Source organism: Meles meles, chromosome 4 (genome assembly GCF_922984935.1).
Source record: "Meles meles chromosome 4, mMelMel3.1 paternal haplotype, whole genome shotgun sequence".
Classification (NCBI taxonomy): domain Eukaryota; kingdom Metazoa; phylum Chordata; class Mammalia; order Carnivora; family Mustelidae; genus Meles; species Meles meles.
This window is the reverse complement of record NC_060069.1, coordinates 56,135,406-56,148,706: the sequence shown is the minus strand read 5'-3', so window position 1 is coordinate 56,148,706 and position 13,301 is coordinate 56,135,406. Positions and strand designations below refer to the sequence as shown.

At 39.1% G+C, this 13,301-nt stretch overlaps 1 protein-coding gene across 2 annotated transcripts in view; it reads right to left on the bottom strand.

The window, feature by feature from the left end:
- MCCC1 (methylcrotonyl-CoA carboxylase subunit 1) overlaps positions 1-13,301 on the bottom strand; it is a 58,499-nt gene that overhangs the window by 39,909 nt on the left and 5,289 nt on the right. For both annotated transcript variants that reach the window (XM_046003236.1, XM_046003237.1), the window contains exons 4-7: positions 10,629-10,724; positions 1,884-2,005; positions 1,337-1,484; positions 1,129-1,250 (exon numbers count right to left, since the gene is read on the bottom strand). In XM_046003236.1, coding sequence (XP_045859192.1) covers positions 1,129-1,250; positions 1,337-1,484; positions 1,884-2,005; positions 10,629-10,724 — 488 coding nt within the window. The remainder of the gene's footprint in view (positions 1-1,128; positions 1,251-1,336; positions 1,485-1,883; positions 2,006-10,628; positions 10,725-13,301) is intronic.

The following is a 13,301-nucleotide window of genomic DNA, read 5'->3' as shown; positions in this document are numbered from 1 at the left end:
TGAAACAAGAAGCTTTTATAGTCAGTATCTTATTTTAAGCAATACATAGGAAAATAAAGTTTCAGAAAATAAAAAAAAGTGGAAATTCACATGGTATTTGTTACAGCAGTACCTAGAGAAGCAGTTTAGTACAGTGGCTTAGAGTGTGAACTCTGAATTCAAATCCCAACTTCATCACTTTCCAGCTGGGAGACCTGAAGCAAGTTGTTAACGACCACTCTGCTCCTCAGGGTCTTCACATGTAAAACGGAAATAGGGCCTACCTACAGGATTGTTGCAGGAATTAAATTAGGATTAGGACAGCAAAATTATTGGGTATATGTAAAATGCTTAGAATGTGGCAAATGGTAATTGTGATATATGGGTGAGATGTTAGTATTATTTGTTAACGTATCACTACCGGCCCAATTTAGGTATCTATTCCCATTCTCTGAGCATCTCAACTGATGCTTACAGAGTTCTGTAAGATAAAACTAAGTTTTTTACAAGAATTCTTTTATTTTGAAAAAAAAAATCCCCAAGTTCCATCAACAAGATACGGATCAGGGATGCCTGGGTGGCTCAGTCAGTTAAGTGTCCACCTTCGGCTCAGGTCATGTTCCCAGGATCCTGGGGATCGAGTCCCACATCCGGTTCCCTGTTCGGTGGGGAGTCTGCTTTTCCCTCTCCCACTCCCCCTGCTTGTGCTCGCTCTCTCTGTGAAATAAATAAATAAAATCTCAAAAAAGAAAAAAAAAAAAAGAAATGCATTGAATAAATTAAGGTACGTCAATATCATGGAACCATTAAGCCCAATAAAAAGAATATAGTAGACCTATATTTACTGACATGGAAAGATGGCTATGGTATCATATTAGCATATGATATTATGTAAGATTGTACTCACTGTACTTTTGTATGTATTTTACATTTTGTGTGCATATGTATAAATCTTTCTATTTGATTAGAAAATGCTTGGAGGAAAGCACACCATATATACTAAGTGGTTACATCGGGGGTGGGATTGGGGAACTTAATGTACTTATGTACTAGTAGAACTTTGTATTTTATATAATTTTTTATAGTTTGCATACATTTCTTTTATAATTTAATTTTCAAAAGCTGAGTTGGAAAAAAAGCTGAACTCACCTTGGAGTGTCTACAAACTTCTCAATCAGCATCGCATCATCATTGAAAGACTTCTTAGCTTCTCTCCGTGCTGATTCTAACTGTTCTTGAAATTCCTCTTCGGATCTGACAATCCTCATGCCCTAAGACAGCAAGATAGTATGACTACGACCTAAATAAAACCAAGAAGACTAGGCTGAAGTGAAAACACGAGCACGCACAATCTTACTTTCCCTCCTCCACCACGGACAGCTTTAATCATGACAGGATAACCGATTCTCCCGGCGTGCTCCCTCAGGCACTGGTCTGACTGGTCCTCGCCATGATAACCTTCCACAACAGGCACTCCGGCAGCAGCCATTATGGATTTGGATGTGCTTTCGAATAAGAAAGGTGAGATGCCTCATTTCTATGCGTTATTTCATACAAGAGAAACACAAAACAGCCCCACCGACAAATACATGGAACTTCTTAAAAATAAAACATTCCCAGGTAACAATTAACACAAATATTAAACTATTAGTTTTTCTGTGATAACTACGAATCTAGTGCTTCATGTGATAGCTCATCCCACCTTGTTCTTAATCCCTAAAACTAATTCATATATTGATTAGAAACCCTAATTAGATAAACATTTTCTGTAACTCACTGGAGTGGCAGATGAACAGCTTACGCCCATGACAACCAAAGGTTCTAACTGCCATGTCTGTTAGAGGTTAAACAAACAATTTCAGTAGACCGTCCTATGGTTATATTTAAAAGGTAGAAATGAATACCTCTTTATACCCATGTCTTTAATTGCAGATGAAGGAGGACCTATAAAAAGAATTCCTTCTTGTTTACACAGTTCGGCAAATTCCGTGTTTTCGGAAAGAAAACCATATCCTGGATGGATAGCCTAGAAGTGAAAATGAAAGGACAAACTTACTAGCACTCCACTGGCACGCCGTGTGAGGCAGGAGATGGCATTTTCCTCTGGGGAAGCCTCTCCCAACACTGGTGGTAAGTACACTATGGGCTCTATCAAAATCTGTTTCCAAGAGGTATCTGAAACATTCTTACTAAAGTTCCAAAGCCTGGCCTGAAACGGAAAAATCTATACTTCTTTTTACTGTGGTAATATATACACAACATAAAGTTTACCGTTTTAACCGCTTTTAGGTGTACGGTTCAGCGGCATTAAAGTACCTTCTCAACGCTGTGCAACTATTACCACCATCCATTTCCAGAATGTTGTCCCATCCAAACAGAGACTCTGTACCCATTAAATAACAATTCCACATTCCCTGATAACCTCTATCTTACTTTCTGTCTCTATGAATACCCCATCTAGGAACCTAATATAAACGGAATTGTACGACATTTGTCCTTCTGTGTCTAGTTTATTTCACTTAGTATTATGTTTTCAAGGTTCTTCCATGTTGTAGCATGTACCAAAATTTCATTCCTTTTCGTGGCTGAATAACGGACCACTGTGTATATTCCACATTTTGTTTTTTGCTTATCCATTCAAGCATTGATGGAGGTGTGGATCGTTTCTACCTTCCGCTTTTGTGAATAACAGTGCATGAGCATCGGTGTACAAGAACCCGTTTGAGTCCCTGCTTCAAATTCTTTTAGGTATATATCTATACGTGAAGCTGTTGGATCATACAGAAGAATCTAAAATAATACTGCTATTAGGGTAGAGTGTCAATGAGTATTTGCAAACAGGAGTAAAGGGCTCCAGAGCAGCAGAGGGGAGGGCTGTTTACTCTGCCTCCATATAAAGCTGGCCTAGAACTGAAACCATGGTACCCCAAAACTGAAAGGAACACGTTAGCACAATAATACCTCATTTATCTTCAGCTCACTATCTGCCAATATCACCTTTCCAGAAAAAAAGCTAAGAAGCAAACAAAAAGTCATACGTTAGAGTCTACATATACTTAGTGAAAGAGGATCCCCTCATATGTTAACCTAGTCACTTACAACTTACTCAGAGTTTTAAGAAATTTATTTGTCTGGCTTTCTAGCCCACAGAAGAGGAAAATTAATACATGAAGGACAGTAAGATTTCCAAGAACAAACATATTCACAGCAAAAAGGGAGGATACAGAGGAAAGCAAAAGCACAACAGTATAACATGATTTAGTGAGGGATAAAGCAACTTTCTCTCCAACCTCAACAGCCCTGATGGCATTTCTGTTCTTCTAAATTAATAAGACTATATAATAATTATAATCAAGAGAATGTAGAAAGAAAAAAGTTCAGCCAATACTATTTCAAAACAAACATATTGAAAGAATAGTTATGTTTCAGGGGCACCGGGTGGCTCAGCTGGTTGAGTGACCAACTCTTAATTTTGGCTCAGGTCACGATCTCAGGATTTTAAGGCCCCATGTTGGGCTCATGCTCAGTGTGAAGTCTGTTTGAGATGCTCTCTTCTTATCTCCCTCTGCCCCTCCCCTGGCTTGTGTATGTACTTTCTCAATCTCTCTCTCTTTAAAATAAACAAAAAACCAAGTAAATAAATTCAAATTTTAAAACTATATAAAATATATATAAATATATAAAAATTAAATTAAAAAAATAAATTTCAAAATTAAAGGAGTATGCTTCAGACGTTTGGGAAACTCATGAACAGAATACCTACATTTTAGTGACAGCAAATAATAAAACGCAAGATAATCACATTTTGATATCAGTTTGATCACAATTTGATATTTTTTAAACCAAAGTTCATTTTTAGTAATTTTATATGAAATGTCAAATATTATTTATGTGAGGCAAAGTGAAACAGATCTACATCCTAGTCTTCCCAATGTCTTTTTTTTTTTTTAATATTTTATTTATTTGACAGAGAGAAATCACAACTAGGCAGAGAGGCAGGCAGAGAGAGAGGAGGAAGCAGGCTCCCCGCGGAGCAGAGAGCCCGATGTGGGGCTCGATCCCAGGGCCCTGGGATCATGACCTGAGCCAAAGGTAGAGGCTTTAACCCACTGAGCCACCCAGGCGCCCCAGTCTTCCCAATGTCTTAACACCCTTTCTTTTTTTATTTACAGTACATAACATTCACTCATTTATAGTTTAACTTAGCAAATTTATACAACTGTGCAACTATTACTATAATCCAGTTGTAGAATACTTCTGTCACTTGAAATAGTTCCTCTGTGCCCCTATGCATAACTGATTAATCCTTGCTCCCAGAACCAGGCAATTCTGACCAGCTTTTGGTCTCTTATAATTTTGCCTTTTTTAGAAATCTCATATAAATGGGAAGACATAGGACAGAATCTGATGTGTCCAGTTTCTTTAACTTTGCATGATGTTTTATGGCTCATTCTTATTGTGTGCATGGGTAGTTCATTTTTTTTTTTAAAGATTTTATTTATTTATTTGACAGAGAGAGATCACAAGTAGGCAGAGAAGCAGGCAGAGAGGAAGGGAAGCAGGCTCCCTGCTGAGCAGAGAGCCCGATGTGGGACTCAATCCCAAGACCCTGGGATCATGACCTGAGCAGAAGGCAGAGGCTTTAACCCACTGAGCCACTCAGGCGCCCCATGGGTAGTTCATTTTTTATAGATCTTTTTTATTTGTTGATGCACTGAATGGATAGCTCAGATTTTATTTATCCATTTATTTGGATTTTTTTTCCAGTTTTGGACTATTATGAATAATGCTGTTATAAACACTCATGTACAAATAACATCTGTGAACATATTTTTCATTTCTCTTGGGTAAATACCCAGGAGCACAACTGGTAGGTCAAATATGGTAAGTATATATTTAACTTTTTAAAACCAGCCAGTTTTCTAAAGTGGTTGATATTGAGTAAGATCTAATAACGTAACTTTTTGTTACCCCAAAACAAACTCCATGCCTATTAGCGGTTATTGTCCATTCCCTACATATCCCTAGCCCTAGACAACCACTAATTTACTCTGTTTCTATAGATTTGCCTATTTTGGACATTCCATATAAATAGAATTATACAATACATACAGTGTTCAGTACTGGCTTCCTTCTTCCACTGAACACAGTATTTTCAAAGTTCATCCACTTTTTAGCATGTATCAGCACCTCTTTCCTTTTTATTGCTTATTTATCTTTTTGTATATAAATATCTCATTGTTCCAGGATAATTTGTTGAAAAGACTATCTTTCCCACTGAATTACTTTAGCTCTTTTGTTCAGAAATTAATTGACCATATATGTGCAAGTTTATTTTGGGACTTTCTATTCTGTTGCACTGACACACGTATTTTTCCTTCTGATACCATACTGTCTTGGTTACTGTAGGTTTATTGAGAGTTTTGAAATCCAAGAATCTAAACCCTATAAATTTACTGTCTTTTCAAACAAATTTTCTAAAGATTTTCTTTTTAAGTAATCTCTGCACCCAACATGGACCTTGAACTTACAATCCCAAGATCAACAGTTGCATGTTCTACTGACTGAGCCAGCCAGGTACCCCTCAAAATCGTTTTAACTATATACTAGACTTTGGGGTATTTTAGGACCAGCTTGTCAATATTTACCAAAAAAAAAGCCTATTGGTATTTTGATCAAGATTCCCTTAAATCTACAGATCAATTTGGAAAGAACTGCCATCTTAATACTATTGATTATTCTAATGATATATGTATCCATTTACTTAGAACTTCTTTAATTCCTCTCAGCAATGTGTTATAGTTTTCATGCATAGATCTTAAAACTCATTTTTCTAAAGTTAGTGCTAAGTATTTGATTTTTACTGATGTTATTTTGAATATTACTGTTTCCTTAACTGCATTTTCAAAGTGTTGCTAGCATCCCTTCTTTTGAACGATAGTTAATTCAATGGAACTCTTATGAACCAGACAAATATTCTCCCTTCAAACCTAAAAAGAAAAGCACTATCTTCTTGCAAAAATTAAAAAAAAAAAAAAAAAAAGAAAGAAAGAAAAAGAAAAGTCCAACCAGTCCATTACAGGAATGATCTCAAGAAGTTTTAATTAATTTATCTTAGGAAAAACAATTTAATATATCCAGATCACAGTATTTCTTGAGCATCTGAATATATTAAAAAGGAAAAATCAGTAATACTACTGTTAGCTGGGGGCTAATTCTCTAGCCACTGGGCATGTATTTAGCAGCCAATTTATCCTGGGCTCCCAGGATTGTAAGCCCCTGTTTAGATCCTTCATTCCACAACACTAATGTGCCTCTAAGAGTAAAGATAAAAATTGTCATCTCCTACCCTTAAATCTCTGCCAAAATAATTTATTCCATGCTTTTAGTTTGTAACCTTTCTGCTGCACTTTCCAAGCATATGGAAGGTGTTGTTGGCTCTGCCTTCAAGCAGAAACGAGAGATGTCCTTCCTTTGGTGGAGAGAACAAGTCATACTCTAAATTCTTACTACCAAGAATTTCCTATCCACAGCTGATACTTGGAACATATGGATTTCCTTTTGGTCAACTACACAGATGATCAGTATTTAAATAACTTGCAATATTCATTAAAGTTACTTATCAGTGATCTTGAAATGTCTGTAATAAAGTTATTCATTCCTGGTGGTACAGTAAAAGAAACTTGAGCACTTCATAAAACATTAATGCTTAGGAACTAATCATGTCAACTGAGGGGATAAGTTTTTTTTTTTTTAAACCCTCCACTAAAGAGGAATACACATACAGAAAAGTGCATGTCATAAGTAGACAGCTTTTATAAACATAGTCTTTACTAACTGAATACACCTGTGTAACCACCACTCAGCTAAAGAAACAAAATATCACTAGTATTCCACAAGACCCCTATGAGCTCTCTTCCAATAACTAACTATAGGGCCCTCCCCCAAAGCACTATGGCAACATTCCCTTTAAAAAAGGCTGCTTGGGTGATCCTAATCTTCAGCCAGCACTCATTGCTTGATCTTTCCCATGCAGAGAAGGTCTGAGACAAATGACAATCAGGAAAACTAGAGAACCATTACATTTTCTAGATTCTTTCAAGTATCCATGTCACCAGGCAAATCACAAGAAATGTAGCTCACAGGCAAATGTTACTCTAGCATCTATAAAAATGCCTATGCCAAAACGGCTACATTAACAATTCCACATTCTGGGCATCCTTTCAAAATCACTAGATAAATGTTATTCAAAGTCCTATATCAAAAAGATCAGTAAGTTTCTTCTTCAAAGTTAAAGCAAGGTTTACTCCCCTAATTGACAAGTAACCTTTTATTAGAGAGCCTCATCGATCGTAACCCACCAAATTTCCTTCTGAATCAGGATTCCAGGAAGAACTGAAGCAGGTTTCTTTGGTCTAAGTTTTCTGACTTAATTCCAACCCCTATACCAAATAATAGCCCTATATTACTAATTTTTCTGATGTTATTTTGTTTTACAAACATTACAGGTAATGTTTACAAGCCATCTCGAATCTTGAATATCCAAAGTATGTGAAAGTTACTTCTTCTTTCTTCATTGTGTATTAGTACAGCATCTAAATAATACTAGCCCAGATAGATACAGAGTTAATAAATTCCCCAGAATTAGCAATATCATTCACTTGCTACAGGGTTATTTAAACTGAAAAACGGTCTCAGCAAACTATCATTAAAAAGGGAGATTTCAGGAGTGCCTGGGTGGCACAGTCAATTAAGCACCTGACTTTTGGTTTTGGCTCAAGTCGTGATCTCGGGGTCATGAGGTTGAGCCCTGGTCAGGCTTGCACTCGGTGTGGAGTCTGCTTAAGATTCTCTCTCCCCCTCTGGACCCCTTCACTGCTTCTCTCTCTCTCTAAAAAAAAAATTTTTTTAAAGGGAGATTTTCAGGGACGCCTCGGTGGCTCAGTTGGTTAAGCGGCTGCCTTCGGCTCAGGTCATGATCCTAGCGTCCTGGGATGGAGTCCCATATCGGGCTCCTTGCTCGGCAGGGAGCCCGCTTCTCCCTCTGCCTCTGCCTACTTGTGATCTTTCTCTGTCTCTCTCTCTCTGACAAATAAATAAATAAAAAAAAATAAAATCTTTTAAAAGAAAGGGAGATTTTCACTGTAAGGAAATAACTGATGAGAGCACAAAACAATGATAAAATAAGGAAGCTGGCTGACCTATGAGAAACTTTTTTTTTTTTTTAAGATTTTAGTTATTTATTTGAGAAAGCAAGGAAGAAAAAAAAAAAAACCATGAGTGGGGGGAGGGGCAGAGAGAGAAGCAGGCTCCCCGCTGAGTAGGGAGCCAGACATGGGACTTGATCCCAGAACCCTGGGATCATGACCTGAACCGAAGGCAGGCAGCTGAGTCACCCAGGTGCCCTTACCCTACAAGAAACTATTTTTAATTAATTGAGGTTTCTGATTAAATAATGCCTTCCTTTTTACCAAAATACAGGGCAACAAAGTTCTACTGCTCAGCATGGTTTAACACAGGGCTGTAAGTCAGGAGACTTTTGTTTAATCCTCTCTTTCAATGTTAAATTCTAAGTTCAAGGTACCTGGGGATCTTAATAAAAATGCAAATTATGCATAAAAATGTAAATCACAGTGGTTTGGGGTGAGGCTTAAGAATCTTCATTTCTGGGGCACCTGGGTAGCTCAGTGGGTTAAGCCTCTGCCTTCCGCTCAGGTCATGATTTCAGAGTCCTGGGATAGAGCCCCGCATCAGGCTCTCTGCTCGGCCCGGAGCTTCCCTCCCTCTCTCTACCTAATTGTGATCTCTCTCTGTCAAATAAATAAATAAAATCTTTAAAAAAAAACAGAAAAAATAAAAAGAATCTGCATTTCGCTGAGCTCCCAAACAATGCCACAGACTATGGTCTGATTGGCGAGACTGGATGATTTCGGTTATTGTGTAACCTTCTGTGCATGAGATTTTACATCTGTAAAATGAAGGTAATAAAACTCTCTCCTAAAAACAACAAAAAAAGAAATATGTAATGGAATTTCAATGTTCCTGACTGGATCATGAATGACAGCCCCTCACTGCCTTTACTCCATCCACACTGAATACTACTGTTCCTTGAGCACCAAGCTTGTTTTTAGCATCTCAGAGTCTTGGCAATTGCATTTGCCCGAATCTCGCTCTTCAAATTCTTTTTATGGCAGGCTCCTCGTCAGTCAAGGTCTCAGTTCAACTGTCACCTCTTTGGAAAGGCCTCCACTGACCAGCCAATTTTAGAGTATCTCCTAACCCATCTTTACCCCCTTAATCTGCTTTACTTTTCTCCACCACTTATAACATTTTTAATTATATTATTTCTTTACCTGGTTAAGTATTTAGCATCTGCCCCACCTACGAGTGTGGCTTCCCAGGCTCAGAACTACGTGTCTTACTCACTGCTGCATCCATGCTTAGAAGCTGGCACAAAACAGCAGACCAAGGAATGCTTGCTGAGAATAAAGCCATGGAGGAGAAGGGGGAACAGAGTACTTCAGGCAGGTGAATAATACATGCAAATGCTCAGAAGAAGAAATAAGTATGTGTCTAATAAAGGAGACAGAGAAAAGTTCATGGTAGTGATAATAAAAGAACTGGTGATGAGAAAAACATTTTGACAAATAACGGACACCCTTAAATGCTAGGCTAACAAGTTTGAACTCTAACCTGTCACCACTGAAGATTTACTCACTAGCGGACACAATAAGAAAGGGTGAGGTTATTAAAAAAAGAGAGCAGGGAATAATAATGAAACTAGTATTTAAGAAACACTTGTCTAAATAGTATGGAGAATTCACTGGATAGGTAATGAACTTAGGAGGGAAACCAGCTGAGAATCAGAAAGCTAGAGGGGAAATCATAAGGTCCGGTTGTGTGATTAAAAAAAAGAACTACTTCTGGGACACCTGGGTAGCTCAGTAGATTAAGCCTCTGCCTTCGGCTCAGGTCATGATCCCAGAGTCCTGGGATCGAGTACCGCCTCAGGATCCATGCTCAGCGGGGTGCCCGTTTCTCCCTCTGCCTGCTGCTCCCCCGATTATATGCACCCTCTCTTCCTCTCCCCGACAAATAAATAAATAAATATATTAATTCTTAAAAAAAAAAAAAAAAGAACTACTTCTGAAGAAATTTCAAACAAAGACTCTACACAGTTGGTTCCTGTTTTATGTTGATGTAATAATATTGGAGTTTTGAACCTGGGAGACTGGAAAACTTGGGAGTGGAGCCTAGAGTGGGACTGGGAAGTCAAGAGAGAAACAGATTTCTTTCATGATTACATTTCTTCTTGAAAGTTACAGCACCATCTACTTCCCACAAAGGACCTGATGTTCCTAAGCTCTGGTTTTAATGGTGGAAGGACAAAATTCCCTCTCAACTTTAATTTGTAACTTAAACCCTTCCTCTACCTGTTTTTCAAAAGATCTAAAGTGCACAGGCTTCAGTGAGAAGGTGGAGTGACTGAGGAATAAGGACATGTCTAGTATACAACAACCCAATAATCAAATGTAAAAATCTTGGTAATAGCTAAAAACAGAGAATGCATTCTGAAAATGGTGAAGTAATTTTGGCAAATTGTATAAAACTTATTCCTTTTCCATTGTAAATCTCGTCACGACTCTTACCTGGGCAGCGGAGGTCTTGGCCACTTGAATGATTTTCTCCATAGAAAGGTAGCTCTGCTGCGAGGGAGCGGGGCCGATGGAATATGCTTCATCTGCCTGTGTAAGGAATATTACATGCTTGAAAGATCTCACAGCTAGCACACACTCATACACGACAGAACTGCTTCAGGGTCATTTGAGCATTATAAATAAAAAGACTGGCTCCCCAAGAACAATGCAAGAATTAAGAAACAGAAGGACCAGCTCATGCCTGCTATTAAATTAAGCCTGTTTTGGAATCTTTTGCATGAAGAGGCTGCCCAAGCTTGATTTTTATGTATAAAACAAGCACTAGAGTGAAGCAAAATGTCTTTAGGATAGAAAGCAACAGGCATTAATCATAGTCTCATTGTTGGTAACAATAATAACCTTAAATGTATCTAATGCTGAAAGTGTACATTTTGACGAGATAAAATATGAAGGTTGTATTCAGAAAGAAATAAAATTATGAAGTTTACTAAAGTCTGTATAATTATCCAGGTATGATGATAATGCTCTATCTATACATATACATATACATCTATACATTTGTGAACTACTTTATACTGTCCTTTTTAACTTCCACATAATCACGGCAGCCCTTAAAGCAGACTGGATAGAAAAAAACACCCCTCATTCATTCAAAGATTTATTGAACACCTACTACATGCCATGTTTTGAGGTGGGAGCTACCTATACAACAGTAAATAAATGTCCCTGCCTGGACGGAGAGACAGACATCAAACATACATCCACAGGCTTAGTGACAACTGTGATAAAGGCCATGAAAGCAAAACAAAGGACATAATGCAGATGAAGGGGAAGATGGATCAGGCCTGAGGGCACTCAGGGAAAGGCTGGGAGGGAAGATCAGGGGCTCCTCCAGGAGGACCAGGACTTGGCCAGGCAAATGGGTGGAGGATGTGGAGCTGGGAACAGGAATGGAGAAGGGGGCCAGCCTCCCCAGGAGGGGAGTTGGGGAGTCTTGGGGAGTTTCTCCCCAAGAAACCAACATATATGGATGTCCTGAGCAGGGAAGAAACTTGGCCCAGCTGAGGGACTGACAGAGGTTTGTGTGGCTGGAGACCAGTGATCCGGGGGTCCAGGTCCAGAGGTGGGGCTGGACAGACCAGGGAGCACAGGTTTCAGGGGACCTCCTGGGAGGCGAAGCTTCTGATTTTCTCCCAAGGGAACACATAATGAAGTTTCCTGGGTATTGTTTTTTTGTTTTTAAACTTAATTCCACAAAAACACAAATCCATTCTTATTCTAAAGAACATGAACCATGATACAAAGGCAAAGGAGCCTTTTGGCACCGCCCCTCCCCCTCACTGCAAACCTCTTCCAGATAGAACTACTATCATCAATTTGGGACATATTCTCCCACATTCATATTCCTATTTATTTGTATATATTTACATAAGCCATACAGTTTTAGTTTTTGTTTTTATACAAATAGGATCAAACTTCTGTAATTGTTTTTTTCATTAACAGTATGTCTTGGGAGCTCTTATCTTGCTAGGGCCCAGATGTCTACCTCATTTTTTATGACAATCATATAATGTTCCACAGGATGGAGGTCCCACAGTTCATTTATTTATGTACCTCTGAACAGACACTTAAGTCATAAAGGCAAAAAGCTTATGCTGGCAGCGTGCCCATACATGCCTTATTTGCACATACGTGCAAGCATTTCTCTAGACTGGGATCTAGAGGAACGTTTGCAGGGCTGAGGGTAAGGGTATGATGTTTTCATAGCTCCTGGCTAAACATCCCTTGAAATGGTATCACTAACATACATTTCCACCAACATACTAATTCTTCACATTATAACCAATAATACTATCCATCTTTTAAATTCATGCTAATCCAGTAGCTGATGAGAATGTTTAAGCCATGTAAAGCAGAGGAGCACCGAGAGAAAAATCTGCTTTTAGGTTACTGGCCTGGCTGCAGTGTAGAACATACCGCGGAAGCGGTCAAGATCCAAGTAGGGAGACCACTTAGGAGGCTGCATCGAAGGTGCTGGTGGCTCTGACTTAAGGCACCAGGGATAGAGGGCAGAAAGAAGTGTCTGGGAAACAGAACAAACAGCACCAGGATACTGCCTCGATGGGGGAAGGGGAGGATATAGAGTGGTGGGAAGACAGAAGATGTTCAAAGACTCCCGGATCTCAGGTACTATGGCTGCTGTGGGCAACGGTATTGCCATCTGCTGGGTTGAGAATAGGTGGGCAGAGGGAGAGTCAGAGGCTGGAAGGGAGTACAGCAGGCTTGAGTACGTCACTGTATAGAATGAGAGATAAAAGTGGCCAGAGAGCCCACAGTCCTGCCACGCAATGCTGAAAGCCCAGTGGCGGCCTGTTGCCATGAATTTCTGCTGCTGCTTGGTCTTGCCACAGGCATAAGGAAAACCAAGGGTTGAATTCATCCAGGGCTGGTTCTGGCTTCAGGTGAATAACTGCGAGTAACAAATGGTAACACTCGGGGGAGTAGGATCCTTTTAGTTATAATCTTATAATTAAGCCTGGGCTCAGAAACATTAAGTGACTTGTCGAAGATCCATTGGCCAGTAAGTGGTAGCTGCTAAGACTAGAACCTGGATCCTTCTTGCACATCGGGGATCTGGACATGCCCCTCGAAGTAAGATGTGTG